We start from the raw sequence: 22,271 nt of genomic DNA on the forward strand, positions 1-22,271 counted from the left end.
AGAAGTGACAAATTACAGAATTTTCGATATGAGAAAGATAGAACGTCAGAAAATACCTAGCAAAACTTCTATCTCGCAATTGGTTTTGACGAAATTTTCACCACCTAGAACATTCAATTTAGGGGACTATTTGACAGCATTTCGAAATTTCCTCGCAGATATATCTACCTTTAAAATAATACAAGTCGTCCCTGCTGAGCAATGGGGAGGTTTGGTACAGAGGTAGACACCGTGGGAGGGGGTAGGTGGTAACAGGGTGTAGTTAGCATTGATATAGGTAGGAGGGAATGAGAGGATGGGGTATGAAACTAGCTCAAGAACATAGCGGTTTATAAACGGCATCCTCTGCAAATTCCAGACATATGTAGGGCAAGGCAATGCGGCGCTGGAAGTTCGTCCCTTTTTGGATCGGCTACCTTCATGCGCGTCTCTTTTTACCCCTAACCATGTATCTATAATTTTGTATCTAATCTGCACAACACCCCTCTAAAGCTCCGCGACTTGGATAGGATAGGTACAAGTAAACTCGGAAATATACATATTATAAGATATAAGGCATACCTACTTATATGTAAAACAAAACATCTGCAATTGATTTAAAATTCTGTTGCAACGTTCAAGGAGTTAATGATTTATGAAGAAATGATTTATGAAAGAAACTTTAAAGTAAGCGTTACCCACTAAAGCCTTTGTTTGATTTCTCCTGTCCATTTTTTTATAGGGCCAAAGAATCACTGCTTGTTGATAAAATAAATAAAAATATAAGAACATAGTTTTCCAATGTAGGTAAAAATTATTGCGAATCCTATAATTTAGTATTTAATGACAGGACAATCAAATTCAATCATTGTAGGTATGTACAAGTACATACACTAAGAACTTGTAATATGACTAGCAGGTTGCTCTTGCTGCGCCACGGAAAATTGATAACTCGATATTGGTTTAGATTTCTACCAAAAGAATAAAGTTGAATTATTTTTTATACTTGGGTCGAGTGGATTTGAACACAACACATACCTTCAGGCACACTCCATTTGTCAAGGGTCTAGGTTTAGAATAGAATAGAATATACCTTGTTTATCCTGCCAGAATGAGACTGAAAAGTCCCTTTACTCCCGCAGTCTAAACAAAGGTCTTATTTATTTGTGCTCGCTTGTGAAACGTGTGAAACAAGGTTTACCTCGCTCTCGGGATCAATTTAATTTGAAGGAACCATTTACCTACTGATGAATTAAAGCAAAGGTAAAAAAAATGTTCATTGTTTCTTTCAGGAAACACAAGTTTAAGAAATGGATGTGTAACACCTTCAACACTCCTCTACAAATGCTCACCTGTCCGAATCAATTTCAGCTCTCTATTCCGCTTTACCAACCGAAGATCACCGCCCTTGTCCTTTCTGATCGGAGAATCGAACCCTGTTATTTGGACGCCAGTGGTATTTACACAAGGCCAATAGCTGGACTGGTTACTGCCCTCGTGTAATCCAGATATTAGTCCCAAAAAGTGCAATAGTCCTAAACGAAAATGGACGCGGCACACAAGGGATCAAGAAGAGTCCTAATAATAATCCCAAAAACCCTTTAAGAATCTTCAAGCAAGCTGGAAGGACTTTGGTTGGAATCATCCCGATGTGTTTTGAGGCGAAACAAGTCAGTCGACTTCCACAGTAGAATTAATAAAATTATAGGCAGATGCTGATTTCAAACGATGAATGTAGGTACATGTATGTCCCTGTACTTTGACACTCGATCATGACAGAGGATCAACTGTATTTAACGAGCTATCTACTAGAGAGATTCGTAGAAGCTTAACCCATCCTTTAGGGCTGTTTGCCCCTACACCTAAGCCTCGGAGTGGGCTCTTTGCATATTAGCTACCTCCTAAGAAACTATTTGATGAAATACATAAACCAAAGTAAAATGTCAAAACAATAGTCATAACTATGACAATCGGAAACTTCCACAGTAGAATTAATAAAATTATAAGCAGGTGCTGATTTCAAACGATGAATGTAGGTACATACATGATTACATGTCCCTGTACTTTGACACTAGATCATGACAGAGGATCAACTGTATTTAGCGAGCTATCCACTAGAGAGATTCGTAGAAGCTCAACACATCCTTTAGGGCTGTTTGCCCCTACACCTAAGCCTCGGAGTGGGCTTTTTGTATATTAGCTACCTCCTAAGAAACTATTTGATGAAATACATAAACCAAAGTAAAATGTCAAAACAATAGTCATAACTATGACAATCGGAGTGATAGCTACAAACATTGACTCTTTATTCTTTTCTACAGAGTCATGCTGTGAGCTCACTCTTCGTTTATTGAAATATAAGCGTTTTTATCCTAAAATTACCGATATATTGTAAGGTGACTGTATGCGACACACATTAGTGATTATAGTAAAACAAGAAATAATTATACTAACTACTCCTATTCATTTAACTAAAATATAAGCGTTTTTATCCTAAAATTACCGGTATATTGTAAGGTGACTGTATGCGACACACATTAGTGATTATAGTAAAACAAGAAATAATTATACTAACTACTCCTATTCATTTAACTTTCGTCCTAATCCTCGTTTCTCTTTGGTGTTGAATGTTGGTGTCTAATAGACCTAATAGTCTAATTTCTAATACATACATTGGTACATAAGGATTTAACAGAGCATGTTAAAAAGGCACTTCTATCTTCTATTTAATATTTCATTTAGATTTTAGACATAAGATGACAACACCAAGTTTCAACCAAGAATAAATCAATCGTCATTTTTGATGTACTAACAATCAACACTAGTGGGTTTATGGTTTGATAATAAAGTTGGTCCATATCTTGATATTCGAATCCGGAATTTTGAGGCTGAACGTCCCAAATATCAAGCTAGTTTCCTCTTATGAAAGAGCGCGGTAGCGCTCCGCCCCGCCAAGTCAAGAAAGTTTGACCGCAACCATCTATCCGACCTATTACGTTACGACGTTTTATAATGAGCACAAGATTGGAAATTGCAAACTTGGATGTAACTGTAGAATAGATTTTCCTTCGGACCAACTTTTGGCTATACTTACCCTTGGTTTTACTAACTTTACCTAGCATATGTTTCTAAATCACAGGACACTACTAGAAGCTCTGTCCTGACATGGTGCATTATGACATTATGAGCGGCAATGAAAAATCCATCATTATACCTTAACCTAAGTGTAAAAAAAAGAACAACATTATTGTGAAACAAAGAGGTTGAGCATTGAGATCAGTGTATGGTTTTGTGCCTAAGTGAATGATTTTACTCCACTAGTCTAAGAAAACTTGGAAAACTATACCTTCTTAATGTTCTGATAAATGGGAAGAACACCAGGAAATGACAACCTTAACCAGCCTATCTAGCTGTCAGTTTCTTCAAGAGGTTGAAATACATGGGTATTTTAAAATCATAAAAAAATGCAGACCCTTATGATTTATGATTCAAGAGACATAGGTAATTGTATCAACACAAATGATTGAAAGATTTTATATAGCCTTTGAACCTTTCTAATGTGGAATGTTGTTAAGAATTATGCTGATATTGCCATTACTTTCTTTCAGTGGAATCAAAAACTTCAAAGCTGTTTTTACTCAAAACTTTACTTTTGTCTTACTTAAGGCCTTTCTTCAATAAAACCTTTCAATTGAACACTAGATGATTGGAAATAAATGTTTGATCCTACCTCACTAGGTATGTGTAAAAATGCAATATTTCTTATTCCTTTCAGCTCAAGCAGGGAAGTGTTTCTCCATAAATCAGCCATAAGGAGATTGCTTCTTCCTTGTGATCTAATATGAGAAAATAAATGTCCACTTGTACTTTCAGATGATCACCGTCATTGTTCAGGTTTCATTCATAGAACAATCTTACTCGTGATGTGGATATGAGAAGATCATCATCATAGAAGTATGTTTCTATTACAACATTGCCACTGAAATCAAATCAGATAATATATGTTTGGTGTCAATATTTAGGAGGGAAACCCCTCTGACAATGTCTGCTTGGTATAGCCAGGTGTCTGTTCCTGATCCTGACAGAAACTTTCCACTTCAAATTTTCCAACTTTCCAACTCTTGAACTTGATCTGGCCAACCAATAGCCAATCATGGAGGGGGGGGGGTTCTGTAGTATTGCTTAAGTTATGTTTATTGCAAAACACAAACCAATTTCTTTAATATTATTACCATAACTACCAATTTCTTTAGAGAATAAAATGACAAAAATGTTTAGAGAGATAGGTACATAATTCTGTTATTCTTACTTTAATACTTTTGCAGGCATCATTTGTGATTCTGGTGCAGATTCTATGATGGATTGCCATGTGTTCACTGAAGCTGGTATGACAAAACCAAAGTCAAAATTCCATTCCTCCAAGACACGGTTTTTGAAAAGGACTTTTTGTTTTAATTTTAACATTTGAATTGGTTGAACAGAGGAGAAATTAAGTTCCCTGGACACAGCTCTACAGTTGAGAATTTTCTTAGGGACTCGGGCTTCATGCTCTGAATCTGCTAGAGAACTGAAACAAATAACATTTATGAGTCAACCATTTTCCTATTTACTGACTAAAGAAAGAAAAAAAAAAAAAAAAAAAAAAAAAAAAAAAAAAAATAAAAAAATTGAATTGTACACTTATTGTTAAAAATAAAACAAAATATTTCAACTCAATTTAACTTATTATTTAATGAATCAATAATAAAGAACAATCTAGAAAAACTATAAAAAAATATTTATTACATCAAAAGACAATGTAACTAGTTAGTGTAACATCGCGCGTTGTTACGGATTCAAAATTTGAGTCAGAATGTCAGAAAAGATTGCATTTCTCGAGATTCGAACTCGCGGCCTCCGGGAAGAGCGTCGACGTTTATGACCAAGTTCCCCCCCCCCTTTAAAGCGCTTTATCACTACGGCCAGTAGGTATGACCATATTATTTCTACCCTATTTTCCTTTGAAGATAAAAAAAACCTTGGGTATCTACTGCAAAAACCTAATAGTACTGTAACTTACAGATCATCATTGCCTTGCCACAGCAATTCTCCAGTATCCACATCTCTTAGGTTCATCCAATTACTGTTAGAAAAGAGGTTAAGGAAAATAAAATAGGTACACCTTAAAGAATAATAGAATAACATTGTTAGCTTGCTGTCAATTGAGTTTCTCACACTACTCCCTCCATAGAAAAATGCTGGAGGTAGATTCTTCACAAGGCTTACCCCGGGTAAACAGAGAGTTTCAACTAGGTTTAAGTACTTAGTACTCTCGCATTAAGAAAACGGACTGTTTGATTATTGAAAAATTCAGAATTTTTAAAATCGCCCCACAACAGATAGTTTTAATTTCTCAATACCTACTTCTCCGAATCAGACCTGGGTCTCCTGCATACTACTGTCATGGGAGCTGACATTTATTTATAAAGGATACACTTGGAATCCATTGAGGATATCATCAATCTTTGCTTTCTGTGCATCAGTAAGTTTGACGGATACAGATGTCATTATTGCTGGAGACTCAGTAGTTTCAGTAAGATCTCTAGTGCCAGCAAAGAATGTCCTGTTGCTGAGTTTTTCCTAGGGAGAAGTTCCTTTAGTCCTCCTTGTGCAGTATTCACTCACATAGCAGGATAGCAGACAGGCTTTTATACTTATGTGAAAAGGAACAAAGGTAATCAAAGACTGGTAGGTACTTAGGTAAAGTTGGACTTAAGTATCAGTGTTTGACATGGACATCTAATAAATAACCAGAAGAAAATGAAAAGAAAAAGAAAAACCACTTTCCCACTGACACTGATCTTTTAAATTTTATTGTTTACATTTTTGCATTTTTCTTTTGAAGAATTTGAAGTTCGCGAAATCTACCATTGTTCATACTGTTTAATCACCGTTCACACCACAAAATTTTGACGTCACAATAACGGTTTGCAATGGTTTTGCAATGTTTCGAAAGGTTTTTTTTCTTGTACTTTCCCACCTTTCCTCTGATCTTTTAAATTTTATTGTTTACATTTTTCTTTTGAAGAATTTGAAGTTCGCGAAATCTACCATCTTTAATCACCGTTCACACCACAAAATTTTGACGTCACAATAACGGTTTGCAATGGTTTTGCAATGTTTGGAAAGGTTTTTTTTCTTGTAATATGACGTCATTACATTTGAAATTTTTTATGGAACGTGGGCCGCATCGTGTGAATCGGCTTGTCATAAAAATGGATTTATGTCATAAATGTCATTAGTCATTTCTGATTTTTTATGAGTTGTGACTTAAATCATTAATGACACTTGACTCATTTCTTATCAGTCTTTATTATGAGTTATCATTACTTTTATAATCAGTAAAATACCTTAAATACCCAGTTCCTCAGTTTAGCTCTGAAAATTGAAAAATCCAGGGTCACAAGTATAATTTTGTAGTAGGTATCTTACCAAGTTCCTACCTATAATTTCACAACCTCCCCTTTGCTCATTTTTGTTTGAAGACAAGAACACTTGTCATAAAAATGGATTTATGTCATAAATACGCGTATTTTATTTTGTGGCAACGTTGGAAAAAAGTGAAAATTTTTCCATTTCGTCCATTTTTTGTATTTTATTATTCACTTCCCCTCCTTTTCTTTTGGATATTTTTGGATTTGAGTGAAAAATTTTTCACCTCTGTTGGAAGATAGTCCAGTAAGATGGGGATTTTTCCAGGAAAAAATTCCCAAAGTTTTTTTCTCGACGGTTTTATATGTATTTTTTGGCGCTGAATCATAGTAAAATAGGTAGGTACTGAAGAGGGCTGAAGGAAACCTTAGAAAACACAGATTCCATACTTGAGCTACATTTTGAACCCCACATTTTAGGATGTGGTCCCTGTTCTCTCTATTTGATGTTATTCTTGCACAATGTCTTTCATGTGATCTTGGGTACCTATACCTAATATTAAAAATAAATGGTGCTTATTAATGAGGTTGGGGAATCCCTTTACTTAAATTCAATATTTGATTTAGACATAAAATGACCACAACACCAAGTTTCAATCAAAAATAAATCAATCGTCATTTTTGATGTACTAACAATCAACACTAGTGGGTTTATGGTTTGATAATAAAGTTGGTCCATATCTTGATATTCGAATTCGGAATTTTGAGGCTGAACGTCCCAAATATCAAGCTAGTTTCCTCTTATTAAAGAGCGCGGTAGCGCTCCGCCCCGCCAAGTCAAGAAAGTTTGACCGCAACCACCTATCCGACCTATTACGTTACGACATTTTATAATGAGCACAAGATTGGAAATTGCAAACTTGGATGTAACTGTAGAATAGATTTTTCTTCGGACCAGCTTTTGGCTATACCCTTGGTTCCACTAACTTTACCTAGCATATGTTTCTAAATCACAGGACACTACTAGAAGCTCTGTCCTGACATCTACTATATGGTGCATTATGACAATATGAGCGGCAATGAAAAATCCATCATTATTCCTTAACCTAAATGTAAAAAAAGGAACAACATTATTGTGAAACAAAAAGGTTGAGCATTGAGATCAGTGTAAGGTTTTGTGCCTAAGTGAATGATTTTACTCCACTAGTCTAAGAAAACTTGGAAAACTATACCTTCTTAGTGTTCTGATAAATGGGTAGAAAACCAGGAAATGACAACCTTAATCAGCCTATCTAGCTGTCAGTTTCTTCAAGAGTTTGAAATACATGGGTATTTCAAAATCATAAAAAAATTTCAGACCCTTATGATTTATGATTCAAGAGACATAGGTAATTGTATCAACACAAATGATTGAAAGATTTTATATAGCCTTTGAACCTTTCTAATGTGGAATGTTGTTAAGAATTATGTTGATATTGCCATTACTTTCTTTCAGTGGAATCAAAAACTTCAAAGCTGTTTTTACTCAAAACTTTACTTTTGTCTTAAGGCCTTTCTTCAATAAAACCTTTCAATTGAACACTAGAAGATTGGAAATAAATGTTTGATCCTACCTCACTAGATATGTGTAAAAATGCAATATTTCTTATTCCTTTCAGCTCAAGCAGGAAAGTGTTTCTCCATAAATCAGCCATAAGGAGATTGCTTCTTCCTTGTGATCTAATATGAGAAAATAAATGTCCACTTGTACTTTCAGATCTAGTGGTTGGCCAAACAATGAAACTTTTCATTACACGTTTGGCCTCCATTCCATTCAAGTTTTTATTATATTTCTGTAAGTGCCTTAGTTTTTACTCGTAAAGAACTCCTTTTCGAACTGTCTACTAATACTGAAGTGCCTTCTTAGAACATACCCCTATGTAGCATATAGTAATCTCACTTAGTGTTGCTAGAGTTTAGTGTACTAGTGGTTGGCCAAACAATGAAACTCCACTTCTTCAGGAAAGCACCAAATTCAGTATGGACCATAGTAAACCCCATAAAAGTTTACTGTGGTCCTCTGAAAATCGATGATGCTTTCCTTTAGAAGACAGGTTTTTTTTTATTTTTATTACACGTTTGGCCTCCATTCCATTCAAGTTTTTATTATATTTCTGTAAGTGCCTTAGTTTTTACTGGTAAAGAACTCCTTTACAAACTGTCTACTAATACTGAAGTGCCTTCTTAGAACATACCCCTATGTAGCATATAGTAATCTCACTTAGTGTTGCTAGAGTTTAGTGTAGGTAACATTTTAGGATGTGGTCCCTGTTCTCTCTATTTGATGTTATTCTTGCACATTGTCTTTCATGTGATCTTGGGTACCTATACCTAATATTAAAAATAAATGGTGCTTATTAATGAGGTTGGGGAATCCCTTTACTTAAATAAAATGTGTATCGTACGTATTTGAATACAGTATGGTACACTACATACTTAATTCCTTACTTACTTGAAGAATTTAAATTGTTTAATTTTAGTAAAGTAAATTTTAATTAAAGTAAATTAAAAACATGACCCAAAATCATTTTTAGTTTTAAAAACATGAGATTAAATTATTTTCAAAGTATTAATTTCATTTTATGTTTTTTTGTTCATTGATAATTTCGTGGTATCAAAATATCTCCAAAATCTATGTTTCCGTCCTTAATGGTACTTGAAGAATTTAAATTGTTTAATTTTATTTAGTAAAGTAAATTTTAATTAAAGTAAATTAAAAACATGAGATTAAATTATTTTCAAAGTATTAATTTCATTTTATGTTTTTTTGTCCATTGATAATTTCGTGATATCAAAATATCTCCAAAATCTATGTTTCCGTCCTTAATGACAATTTTGTCTTGATCTACACTATTTTTCTTTCTTTATGTAGATACTTGTACTTTTTTTACGTTATTGTTTTATACATGCACCTTTATAGATGTTATATTTTTATTTACACTACCTATTGTAATTTAAGTATTAACTAAATTTCATGTGCCTTGTGGGTTCCTGCATTCCTTTATACATTAGGCTGAGACCACAATATGAGTTTGAATTTGGATTAAGTTCTCTAAAATGAGCCAGTCAGCATTCCGTTTAATTGAGAGCCAGAGATAACTTGTAGAATTTAAACGTAAAAAAGACACAAATAAAAAAACTCCCTTCTTTGCTTTGCAATAAAATATAATGAATTTATTTATAGAATAAAATATGTCATAACATAATGAAAATCAAACGATATCAATTTGTGTATTGCATATTTTAAAATATAATAACAATAAAAAATATCTATTATATTGATATTTTATATTATTATCTGTTTTTATCACTTTCGTAGATACATATTTTACTATGGCCATAAACCGTATTATTATTTATGTACTTTATTCTAAGGCAACACAAAACTATTTTTTGGTAACTTTTTTAAAATCATTCATTCGGTTTGGTTTTCTTCTTTGAAACACTCCAGAATCTGGACAACTGGATACAATTCTGGCGAACCTCTTGATTCTCCAGTATAAATGAGAGCCCCATTTTTTCACGAAAAATTTCAATTGGTACATGGTAACACTGTCTGGAGGTCCAAAGAAATGGTTTTTATGTATCCAATTATTTCTTTTCTTTTCTCAGCTCTAAATTTCGAGATCGAATTTATAGTGGTGACAAAACGCTTAAATAAAACCATGTAATGATCTTGATTGAGCAATATGTGCATAATGTGGGATTTAAATGCACACAAGTTGTTACTTGCATTAAGAAAACGGATTGTTTGATTATTGAAAAATTCAGAATTTTTAAAATCACCCCACAACAGGTAGTTTTAATTTTGCAATACCTACTTCTCCGAATCAGACCTGGGTCTCCTGCATACTACTGTCATGGGAGCTGACGTTTATTTATAAAGGATACACTTGGAATCCATTGAGGATATCATCAATTTTTGCTTTCTGTGCATCAGTAAGTTTGACGGATACAGATGTCATTATTGCTGGAGACTCAGTAGTTTAAGTAAGAACTCTAGTGCCAGTCCAAGTAAGCGCAACTGATCTATTGAGAGCCAGAGATAACTTGTAAAATTTGAAGGTAAAAAAGACACGTAAAAAAACTCCCTTCTTTGCTTTGCAATAAAATATAATGAATTTATTTATGGAATAAAATATGTCATAACATAATGAAAATCAAACGATATCAATTTGTGTATTGTATATTTTAAAATATAATAACATTAAAAAATATCTATTATATTGATATTTTTATATTATTATCTGTTTTTATCACTTTCGTAGATACATATTTTACTATGGCCATAAACCGTATTATTATTTATGTACTTTATTCTAAGGCAACACAAAACCATTTTTTGGTAACTTTTTTTTTAATCATTCGGTTTGGTTTTCTTCTTTGAAACACTCCAGAATCTGGACAACTGGATACAATTCTGGCGAACCTCTTGATTCTCCAGTATCAATGAGAGCCCCTTTTTTTCACGAAAAAAATTCAATTGGTGCATGGTAACACTGTCTGGAGGTCCAAAGAAATGGTTTTTATGTATCCAATTATTTCTTTTCTTTTCTCAGCTCTAAATTTCGAGATCGAATTTATAGTGGTGACAAAACGCTTAAATAAAACCATGTAATGATCTTGATTGAGCAATATGTGCATAATGTGGGATTTAAATGCACACACAAGTTGTTACTGTGTTTGTCACCACTATGAATCCGGGCCAAATTTTGGCAACTTTTTGGTAAGCATGTTGAGAAAAGCGAAAAATTAATCAGAAGAAAAAGAACTGGATTAATATATTGATAATTTTAAAAAGAGGAAAAGTAATTAAAAATAGAAGAAGAATATATATCTAATATTTTCTTTAAACTTATAATACTTACTGATGACCAAGACTGTGCAATTATTGAATCCTTAGAATCCTTGTGTGAAATTAAAGTGCAATATAGCAATTTCTGCTTTCTTTTCTTTTCAGGCCTGCAGGATTGTTACCCTTGCAAATTCAAAGGGCTCCATCTTCTTAGTCAACCCTGGTACATAGATGCTCTATATCTAATATTTTCTTTAAACTTGTAATACTTACTGATGACCAAGACTGTGCAATTATTGAATCCTTAGAATCCTTGTGTGAAATTAAAGTGCAATTTCTGCATTTTTCTTTTCTTTTCAGGCCTGCAGGATTGTTACCCTTGCAAATTCAAAGGGCTCCATCTTCTTAGTCAACCCTGGTACATAGATGCTCTCATCACCTTTATCAAACCATTCTTGAAAGGAAAAACTCCATCAAAGGTAAAATAATAAATCCATGTTAATTGCCATTTTTATTTAGGCTCTAGGAAAAAAAAAAAAAACAACAACAACAACAACAACAACAACGAACTAATTTGTTTTTTCACTTGTAAAGAAGTATCGACTATTAGACCAATATGATAAAACACCTAAATATTTTTTTAAAAATAATAAAACATGTACACCATATTTTCAGATCTTTGTCCACGGTAACAATCTGAGTAGCCTCCATGAACATTTCCCCAAGGATGTCCTACCTGTAGAACTAGGAGGAGACGCCCCTCACTTCAATCCTGAAGAGTGGTGAAGTATCTACTATTAGACCAATATGATAAAACACCTAAATATTTTTTTTTTTAAATAATAAAACATGTACACCATATTTTCAGATCTTTGTCCACGGTAACAACCTGAGTAGCCTCCATGAACATTTCCCCAAGGATGTCCTACCTGTAGAACTAGGAGGAGACGCCCCTCACTTCAATCCTGAAGAGTGGTCCAAGATAATACTAAGTGAGGACCCTTCATCCTCAGTTCTTCACTTCAGATATTGATCTTCAGCCAGGCTCAACTGCCTCTACTGCTTCAGTTCTACATTTGAGATATTTGACAAGTTCCTGTGATTTGTGATTCATTCCTCTCTAGTGGTTAGCTGTTATAAAATATAATGTATGACGCTTAAAGAGGATTCATTGAGTTAAAATGGCTGTTGACAAAATTACTTACAAAGGATAAAATTTTATTGTTTCTCTTTTTCCAGACTTTATGAATGAGTGCCTTCCCCAACTAGCGAGATCTATTAGGTACTATTATTGAGGTCAAATTTTCGGATAAATTAAGATATGAGAATAAAATGCCATAAATTGATTGGGATTCAAACATTTGAAGCCGCGCACTCCCGCTTACCTGGCAAGCGCCTCGACCTAACTACTACCAAGTCAGGCTTAAAAATGGCTATCCCAAATCTAAATTCCAAAATCAATCCCGAAATATGGCACACTTTCACTCTGTTTGCAGATATTGTTTAGGCTGCCGGGCCAAAACTATTCGGATATTTTAACAAGGTCTCCTCTATCCTACTTACCTCTGTACTTCCATGATCATCGAGTTCTGGGTCTTAGTAATGGCGTCTATCATGCCCTGACAGAAAGACTGGATGGTCATCTTCTCCGTGTCACAGTTCAGTTGTAATTCATCCAATGAGCTGCGACAATTCATCAGACCGGTTCTCACCGAAGCTTGAACTTCACAGAGTACCTGCAGTGATAGAAAAGACAAGATGACCGTGGAGATGAAGGCAAAAACAACGGAAACCACCGCACTTCACTCATTCTCGCAGGTTAGAAAAAATAAAATATTGATGTTTACTTCCAAATTAACAGCTGTCTCCCCATTTTCCAGTATTGTACACGAGAATTTCCCCATCACAGGAGTTTTCATGACCCAAATATAAAAATAGGATAATGGGGAAGAGAAAAATTTTCTCTCACTCTCGGAGGAAAAATCTTTTGGGGCGCAAAGAATAAGGCGGAGGAATAAGAGCGTCAGTGGGTGGCTGGGAGGTAGGAATAGTTGGGAGGCTGAACAGGGATGTATTCAGGAGGGGAAAGGGGTTTACGTCAACCGAAAAAGGGAGAAATAAAGAGCAAGCAATGGGGAGGAAAATAAGCTAGAGAATGGGGAAGCACAAGTACTTGGGTGTAAAAAAAAGTGAAGGAATAATCATATGAGTTTCAAGTAGGATGATAAGTAGCATAAAGTGGTTATGTAAGTTTACTGCCATAGTATCAGTAAGTTCAAGAGTCTGCTTTACAATCTGGTAAAAAAAGGCCAGAAATATGTATGTACCTACGAGTACACTTTGATAATGTTCATACTGTTGTGAGAGGCAAAAGAGTACTTGAGAGAATCTCACTAGTGGTACCCTACTAGAAACCATCTACATGAATTTACAATAGGTATGTGAAAAAATGTCGAACTTACCACAAGTGGAGCAAAAGTACATGGCATTTCGGTCGCGCTTGTCACAATTGGCACAAGGCGGATTCTCGGCGTTGGCAACCTCAATAAGTTGCTTGAGAACGTTGTCAGGGGGCGGTAGTGTCGATCCTTCCTTCAGCAACGTGTGTTGGCTGAAATAGATAAAACGATAAAAGCATTTCATGAGATCTCAGTAAACTGGGCAAAAGGATTATGAGGACTGAGTAAAGAAGTAGCTACGCTGTAATTTTAAAATAAGCGCTGCCTTAAGTGTGTGTATCTTCGGATGATCTTCTTTGCTGGTTCATGTAAACTTGTGAACCCATTACTAAAGTCCTCAAATATTGATCAATCACTTCTTTATGTCACCATCCTAGAGTCGTGCCCAAAAGTTTTTCCTCGGATTTCAGTGACAGTAATTATCATCGAATTCAAACTACTTTCCATCTAAGCAAGAACCCATCATATTGAATCAGAGGAGGCAGTTAAGATAGTCAGGGAAAGTTCCGATACTCACCCACATATAGGACAGGACAACTTGCCATCTACCGTACGTCCCCGGAGGCATCTCGCACAGAAGCTATGATAGCAAGATAGGAGACACGGCTCCGTGTAGTAATCGTCACATACATGACAGAGGAGTGGGTTCTTAGGGCCGCAAGAGGTGGGCGTGGGGGCTTCTTCGCCCTCCGGAGGCCCTGTCCCTTCCGTTGACTGCTGATACATGCTTCCTGATCCCTGGAGAGAAGAGGTTTTGCAGCAGGGAAAACAATCACACCTGTCGAGGACAATCAAATTCAATCATTATAGGTAGGTATACATATACAGTTACAATAATACTAGCAGGTAGCTCTTCCAGCGCCACGGAAAATTGATCATAATTCGATATTGGTTTAGATTTCTACCAAAAGAATAAAGTTGAATTATTTATTATACTTGGGTCGAGTGGATTGGAACACAACACATGCCTTCAGGCACACTCCATTTGTTAAGGGTCTAGGTTTACCTCGCTCTTGGGATCAATTTAATTTGAAGAAACCATTTACTGATGAATTAAAGCAAAGGTAAAAAGAAAAGTTCATTGTTTGTTCTAAGGAAAACGAATATGAGGAATGGTAGTAAGATTTTTTGAATACTCCTCTACAAATGCTTACCTGTCCGAATCAATTTCAGCTCTCTATTCCGCTTTACCAACCGAAGATCACCGCCCTTGTCCTTTCTGATCGGAGAATCGAACCCTCAGCTCAGATCAATCCAACTCTGTATACACCACCAAGCTGTCTGAAGCCTTCAACAAGGACGGACGGACTTTGGAGATATAGTTTCACTTCGTGGCGCTCGCTACATTTCGATGTTTTCCTGCAAGACGAGAAGTGACAAATTACAGAATTTTCGATATGAGAAAGATAGAACGTCAGAAAATACCTAGCAAAACTTCTATCTCGCAATTGGTTTTGACGAAATTTTCACCACCTAGTACCAAGTCCTCTTCAAAAATATCCCTACGACCCTTTACGTCAGTCTAACGTGAAGGAAGGATAACCACTAGGTTAGGATAATGCCTCAGGTATTCTCGACCAATCAACCCTTTGGACTTTATTATAAAGTTGTCAACTTCTCAAACGCATGAGGATAAAATCCAAGTCATGGTAGGGATTTGAACCCACGCGGTACATGAACATTTCAGCAAATGACCTTTAAAAAAATCAATGCTGACCTCTTTTGCAAAGTCGCGGGGAACCCGTAACCCTATTACTTCAATTGGAGCAATAGAATGGGGCACGTCTATAGATACATAGCTCCTACAAGGGTAAACGATAACTGTGAGATGGTTGTGATCGTGATTCCCTGAATGAGCTGTGGCCAAATATGACGATACGATTGCAATGGGAAAATCAGTCCAAATTCTACTCTTGAAAAGTAAGTCCGGCCAGCCTAGTTAGCTTAGTTGGTAGTGCGTCTGTCTGCCTCGTAAGCGCTAGGCCGCGGGTTCGATTCCCGCCCGGGGCGGATTTTATCCTGATGGGATAATGTTCGTTTTCGGAACGGCTGGCTTTCTCCTATCCTGTCTTCCTTCTCTCTTCGATTTCGGGACGATAAGACCATAGCAGTTACAGTTCCCTCTGTCAAACCTCTTGAAAAAAAAAGGAAATGAATCAAATGTAAATTGCGTAGCAGGCGAAAATCTTCAGATCAAAAAATTGGTCTACTATATCTTCAGAAATTGGGCTCCATCGGAATTTCAATCTTCAGGGTCCCTTGGATGTCCGAAGCTCGTCAGTAGGTATCTGACGTAATAATTCAACACACAGAATAACTTTCTTTTTAAAATTTTGGTCTACAACCTTTCAGAAACGCAGTCCCGAACCTGCTAATAGCATGTCTGTACCTATTGTACCTAATATAGCATGCTTTAGCAAAGGGATTTCCAAATTCCATGTGTATGTAGGCCACATCCAGCATTTTCCTGAGGGGATTGGGGGTGGATGCTTCATTTTTGGAGTCCATCCCATAGTAAAAGACTAAAAATCAAGCCCGCGGGGACCCACTCTAAAAGCTTCGCGGGCCACAAAAATGGTCTGGAGGGGTCCACTTGACATAACTTGGCAATAACCATTGCAAATTTTTATATCGAGGCGTTAAATTGCTCAGAGTCAAACGAACAAAAATTGAGCCATGTGCCCTATCAGTAAAACAATGATAAAATAATAAATAGGAGACAGCAGTCTCTGTAAATTTGCACTGAAAGGAACCTGTCCTTCACAACTTCGTTAGCTACAGGTAGGTCATTATGGCCTTTCGAGAAGATAAATAGACAAAAGGGGGAGGACATGATGTCAAACACCTGTCTCCTCAAGAAAAGAAATAGTTTTTCTCATACATCTCTCTTCCCTTTACAAAATTCAGTCCGGGAACGTATGTACAAAAGGAATCTCAGAGTTTTCCTTTTTCTTAATCAAGTGTCAAATGGAAAAAAAATATATTTAATTATTAAACTTATAATTTTATTGCAGGGAAAATAAAATGTGAAAATTGCAAAAATATATCTTACCTTAGTTACCTTTACAACTATCATTATTCACTGAAAAAAATCATTTAAAAATATGAGAAATTTTATTTCAATATTTTTTTTTTCCTTTGAAAATAATTACTTCACACCTGAAAGTCACAGCCTTCTAGCATTACTCCTATCAGATTTTATCATCCGTGGAGATAATATCGCTGGATTCTTTCTGTGGCTGAGGAGTACTAGCGCCCTGGTAGGACATGAAGCCTCCCCACTCCATACCTAGATAGAAACTACTCGTGGAGCAAACCGGAGGGGAGAAGTGAGGCACGGGACTGGCCGCTGAAATCAAACAGGAAAATAAATTGTTGACCAAGAATAGTTTAAATACGGGTTCGATCCCTGCCCAGGGCGAAGTTTTTCCTAAACAGATGAGGTTCGTTTTCCGAACTGCTCGGCTGCCTTTCTAGTTTATCCTATCCCGTCTTCCTTCTCTCTTTGATTTCGGGACGATTAGATCTTCGTTGTTGCAATTCCTTCTGTTCAATCAGCTAGATGGAATAGAGGGAATTATGAAAGCAATATTCATAATTGTGCCCAAAACTGTGCCTCAAAATTGGCCCTAAAGTGTCACGCAGAGTTGACTATGCCTCAAGAGTCAACTTGACCTCATCTATGTAAAATGAAGTCAAAAACTTTGATTAGTTGATTTCTAACTCTTTTAATAGACAAATAACTGAAATAGGTAATGTGATCCCGCCGGGGGACGTTAAGCTGAGAACGCACCGGCCCTGGACGTACTACGATAGACTTAGCAGGCCAGTAACTACATCTAACAAAAATTAAATTGCTCGATCAGTTGACCCATCCCAGTGGCTGGAACCACTTAGGTTATCTATGTAGGTAATGTGATCCAATATAACATTTGGGATTGTAAGGTTACAAAGGTCTAACCTGGTACACTGATGACATTGAGATCTGGAGAAGGACTAGCTGGAGACTGAAGGGGACTGGAGAAAAGTTCCTGTGGCTGTTTCGATACGAGCTTCTCCTGTTTTCTCCATTTGGCCCTTCGATTTTGAAACCACACCTAAAATAAAACCAAGATATTAACATTAGAAAAAGGAAAAATCCAAAAGATAACTATAGTAACTAACTAGCTAGTATTGAAACAGCTAGCTTTCTCTTATCCTGTCCTCCTTTTCTTTTCGCATTCGGGACCATAAGACCTCCGTTGTTACAGTCCCTTTACCAACGCTTTTTTCTTTCTTTCAAGTCTTGGATCGGTACACCTGTTCATGAAATTATGATTAAGTTTTAGGAATAAATAACTATGTGTAGGTACGAGGAATCTATGTGATAGAGCTGTAATTACCTACCTGTACCCTAGCCTCTGTCAGGTCGATCCGGAGTGCCAACTCCTCTCTGAAGAACACATCAGGATAATGAGTCTTGTGAAAGGCGCGCTCTAGTTCTTCTAGCTGAAAGTTGCTGAATGTTGTCCTATAAATGAAGAACAAAAAGGTTATAATAAGGTCTTTTATATTATTAAATAAAATGTTATCAAAGGATTTCCCGTTAATTTGTAAAATAATGATAATGATAATAATAATATTAATAATAATAATAAAAGTGGCTATAGAGGTACTGCCTACCGCCTCGCCGGGCCGGAGGTAATGCAAAAATATTTCTTGAAAAGGAGAACCAAATATTATGAATATTATACAGAACCCTACAAGAGAAAATATTTCAGTGTTCTGTTGGAAAGTTAAAGCATTTATATGCGTCATTATAGCCTACCCGTTTCACCTATTAAGGTGTGTCAAAACAGGAAAATTTATGTTGTCGAGGCAGTTTGGACGGTTCAGTCGACACCTTTAGGTACGTAACGTATGTAGGTTTATTTTAATTTAAGCATAAGGAAGAGGTAAGTTACAAGTACAATTATTGATCTATTGATACACATCTACGAGTACAATTTTATTATTGGGAGGGGTAGAAATCATCTAACCTTTAGGTGAGTGATTGAGTATACTTACCGATATCGGCGCTGTTTTCGTTTGCCCGTCTGTTGTGTGGGTGGTGACTCCGGGGTAGGGGTGGGTGAAAAGCATAGCGTGGGTGGGCTGGATGGTGAAACTTGAGGACTGGTGGAAGGATCTGAAAAACCTGACGGAAAAGTTCAGATATTTCTATTACAAAGTTTCCAATAGATCCATTTTTAAAAAGGGTCTTAAAAATAATTATCACTGTAAAATACACAATACCAAATTTTCCCCAGACCTACATTAGAGATGGACTGCATTCTTCGGACAGTAAATAATATTATTTTAATACTGATTTATGATTATTTGATTATGAATTATGTAAATTTACGAATGTTAAATGATTTTTCCTTGAAAGTGTACCTATTCACTTGAAACAAATTTACGTACCTCAGCCATTTTTTCTGTCGAACTACATTCAGATTTGTGCGTTAGTCTGACGGGTACGCATCGTATGTAGATTTATTTTAATTTAATCATAAGGAAGAGGTAAGTTACAAGTACAATTATTGATCTATTGATACACATCTACGGTTACAATTTTATTATTGGGAGGGATAGAAATCATCTAACCTTTAGGTGAGTGATTGAGTATACTAACCGATATCGGCGCTGTTTTCGTTTGCCCGTCTGTTGTGTGGGTGGTGACTCCGGGGTAGGGGTGGGTGAAAAGCATAGCGTGGGTGGCAAATGACCTTTAAAAAAATCAATGCTGACCTCTTTTGCAAAGTCGCGGGGAACCCGTAACCCTATTACTTCAATTGGAGCAATAGAATGGGGCACGTCTATAGATACATAGCTCCTACAAGGGTAAACGATAACTGTGAGATGGTTGTGATCGTGATTCCCTGAATGAGCTGTGGCCAAATATGACGATACGATTGCAATGGGAAAATCAGTCCAAATTCTACTCTTGAAAAGTAAGTCCGGCCAGCCTAGTTAGCTTAGTTGGTAGTGCGTCTGTCTGCCTCGTAAGCGCTAGGCCGCGGGTTCGATTCCCGCCCGGGGCGGATTTTATCCTGATGGGATAATGTTCGTTTTCGGAACGGATCCTAAAAATAATTATCACTGTAAAATACACAATACCAAATTTTCTCCAGACCTACATTAGAGATGGATTGCATTCTTTGGACAGTAAATAATATTATTTTAATACTGATTTATGATTATTTGATTATGAATTATGTAAATTTACAAATGTTAAATGATTTTTCCTTAAAAGTGTACCTATTCACTTGAAACAAATTTACGTACCTCAGCCATTTTTTCTGTCGAACTACATTCAGATTTGTGCGTTAGTCTGACGAAACTCCTTACTTGTTCACTCGGATGAGTGTTGAATTCAAATGACAAGAGATAATTCAATTGTTTAGCATTGTCAGAGCGTCCAGTTAATTAAGTTAGAGATATGTCTAAATTGACTATATTTTGCCACAGATTAAAAAATTGTTTTACCGTTTTCGTTTATCTTCGGTTTTCTGGTTAAGCTGATCGGATTAAACCTTTTCTGTTTAAGCTGCTCAGGGAATCAACCAAAGGATTTTAATATTTACTAATTAAGTGAAGCTTCATGTGTCGACTTCTGCGCAAAAGGCCTCCAAAATTTAACTGTATACCCGGGAGTAAGACAGTAAGGGAAGGAGAAACTGAACATTAATGTACTTACTGAAACGAAATAAGCACGAGTTTATTAGTACTTACTGTATTTCATGACTGGTTGGAAGTTGGCACTACAAGACTGCTGTAGGGTGGTGACAATAACAGGTGGCATTTGGGAGATGGGCAGTGTAAATCCGGACAACAGAGGATCTCCATTCTGGTTTGGGGTATTTAATAGACCCGATATTGAGTAGGCATTATTCGGAACCGTCACAATAGGTAGACGAATGTTGTGTAGATCGGTTGTTACTTCCAAGAGCGGTTTCAAGTCCATGCTTTTGGCTGATTTTAATTTAATAAGAAATCTCCCAGAAGGTTCTGCGTGGTCTCTGGGAAGTTCTATAGAATTGTACACTTATTGTTAAAAATAAAACAAAATATTTCAACTCAATTTAACTTATTATTTAATGAATCAATAATAAAGAACAATCTAGAAAAACTATAAAAAAATATTTATTACATCAAAAGACAATGTAACTAGTTAGTGTAACATCGCGCGTTGTTACGGATTCAAAATTTGAGTCAGAATGTCAGAAAAGATTGCATTTCTCGAGATTCGAACTCGCGGCCTCCGGGAAGAGCGTCGACGTTTATGACCAAGTTCCCCCCCCCCTTTAAAGCGCTTTATCACTACGGGCAGTAGGTATGACCATGTTTTATTTTCTATAAGAAATAGGAAAGCATGTTTGCTTACCTAATGAACAAATACCAAATGCTTACCAAAAACCCTACATGAAAACATTTTTTAAGCGCATCAACTCTAAGTTACAAGCCGTGCCTGCCTTTTAAATCCACCTTCTCTGCAATAAATTAGGTCCTCTATATTTATCATTCAACTAAAATTAATACCTAGATAACTATCTGATTAAAAATTGGTACAATGACGGTAGGTTGGTATGTAGGACATCGATATGTAGCTTTTCAGTGAATATTATTCATACACTATTAGGCTTGCTAATAATCATATCGATAGTTAATTTCACACAGAAAGGTGGGGAGGAAAGTTCTTAATCATCCACATAAAAGAGATAAATTAAATTATTATTCCCGATCCCATCAATACATTCAGCCGTTTCTCCAATTCAATTATCCAAAACACATGATACGTACGTATCGAAATTAAATAAACCGTTTAGACTTAATTAATTTAAACAAAGTACCTAAGAGTTAACCGAATTAACTTTCGTTTAATTAAATTTGGAGAAAAATTAAATAAACCGTTTAGACTTAATTAATTTAAACAAAGTACCTAAGAGTTAACCGAATTAACTTTCGTTTAATTAAATTTGGAGAACAGAGAAGAACTGTGGAAAAGCTCGCGAACGGGAAAACTTTATGCAATCGAAAGTTTTGAATGTAAGGTGGCCTAATGGGGTGCGCCGAGCAATCGCTAGGTTAACATGTTTAGTACCACCAAACAGGAAAACTTTATGCAATCGAAAGTTTTGAATGTAAGGTGGCCTAATGGGGTGCGCCGAGCAATCGCTAGGTTAACATGTTTAGTACCACTGGATGTAGAGGGACATTGAAGGATTTTATTTTATTTGGATACCTTTCATTATATAATTAAACCTAACCAAAGGTGTTTTTTCCTATCGGAATTTTCCCTGTTTTAAAGTTCGATTTGCTTTTTTGGCGTGATAACGCCTGTACTAAACCATAGGAAATCCAAGATGGCGTGCCATCGGAATCGCTCATTATTTAAACCTAACCAAAGGTGTTTTTTCCTATCGGAATTTCCCCTGTTTTAAAGTTCGATTTGCTTTTTTGGCGTGATAACGCCTGTACTAAACCATAGGAAATCCAAGATGGCGTGCCATCGGAATCGCATTAGTCCCAAAAAGTGCAATAGTCCTAAACGAAAATGAACGCGGCACA

The 22,271-nt window shown here is 36.1% G+C and overlaps 3 protein-coding genes across 4 annotated transcripts in view; all 3 read right to left on the reverse strand.

Moving 5' to 3' along the window:
• LOC113470041 overlaps positions 1-16,884 on the reverse strand; it is a 40,301-nt gene extending 23,417 nt beyond the window's left edge. Inside the window, exons 1-4 of the mRNA XM_026828184.1 lie at positions 16,735-16,884; positions 14,837-15,041; positions 14,200-14,460; positions 13,686-13,834 (exon numbers count right to left, since the gene is read on the reverse strand). Coding sequence (XP_026683985.1) covers positions 13,686-13,834; positions 14,200-14,408 — 358 coding nt within the window. The 5' untranslated portion in view covers positions 14,409-14,460; positions 14,837-15,041; positions 16,735-16,884. The remainder of the gene's footprint in view (positions 1-13,685; positions 13,835-14,199; positions 14,461-14,836; positions 15,042-16,734) is intronic.
• LOC103515499 (retinal rod rhodopsin-sensitive cGMP 3',5'-cyclic phosphodiesterase subunit delta) lies at positions 2,573-10,431 on the reverse strand. Of its 2 annotated transcripts, none has more exons than XM_017446707.2 (4): positions 10,320-10,431; positions 5,039-5,101; positions 4,289-4,546; positions 2,573-3,958 (listed from the first exon to the last, which is right to left on the reverse strand). In XM_017446707.2, exons 1-4 carry the CDS (start codon positions 10,391-10,393, stop codon positions 3,877-3,879), a joined length of 477 nt encoding a protein of 158 aa, XP_017302196.1. In that variant the 5' UTR covers positions 10,394-10,431; the 3' UTR covers positions 2,573-3,876. The 2 variants fall into 2 exon arrangements, with proteins under 2 accessions (XP_017302196.1, XP_017302195.1); XM_017446706.2 differs by lacking the exon at positions 10,320-10,431 and adding an exon at positions 5,453-5,806.
• Positions 16,874-21,584, reverse strand: LOC103515503 (retinal homeobox protein Rx1-like). Its single transcript, XM_008480438.2, has 5 exons — positions 20,436-21,584; positions 18,729-18,858; positions 18,069-18,192; positions 17,644-17,779; positions 16,874-17,031 (listed from the first exon to the last, which is right to left on the reverse strand). Exons 1-5 carry the CDS (start codon positions 20,665-20,667, stop codon positions 16,874-16,876), a joined length of 780 nt encoding a protein of 259 aa, XP_008478660.1. The 5' UTR covers positions 20,668-21,584.
• Positions 21,585-22,271: the final 687 nt, after the last annotated feature.

This window comes from Diaphorina citri, unplaced genomic scaffold, assembly GCF_000475195.1.
Source record: "Diaphorina citri unplaced genomic scaffold, Diaci psyllid genome assembly version 1.1 scaffold1354, whole genome shotgun sequence".
Taxonomy (NCBI): domain Eukaryota; kingdom Metazoa; phylum Arthropoda; class Insecta; order Hemiptera; family Psyllidae; genus Diaphorina; species Diaphorina citri.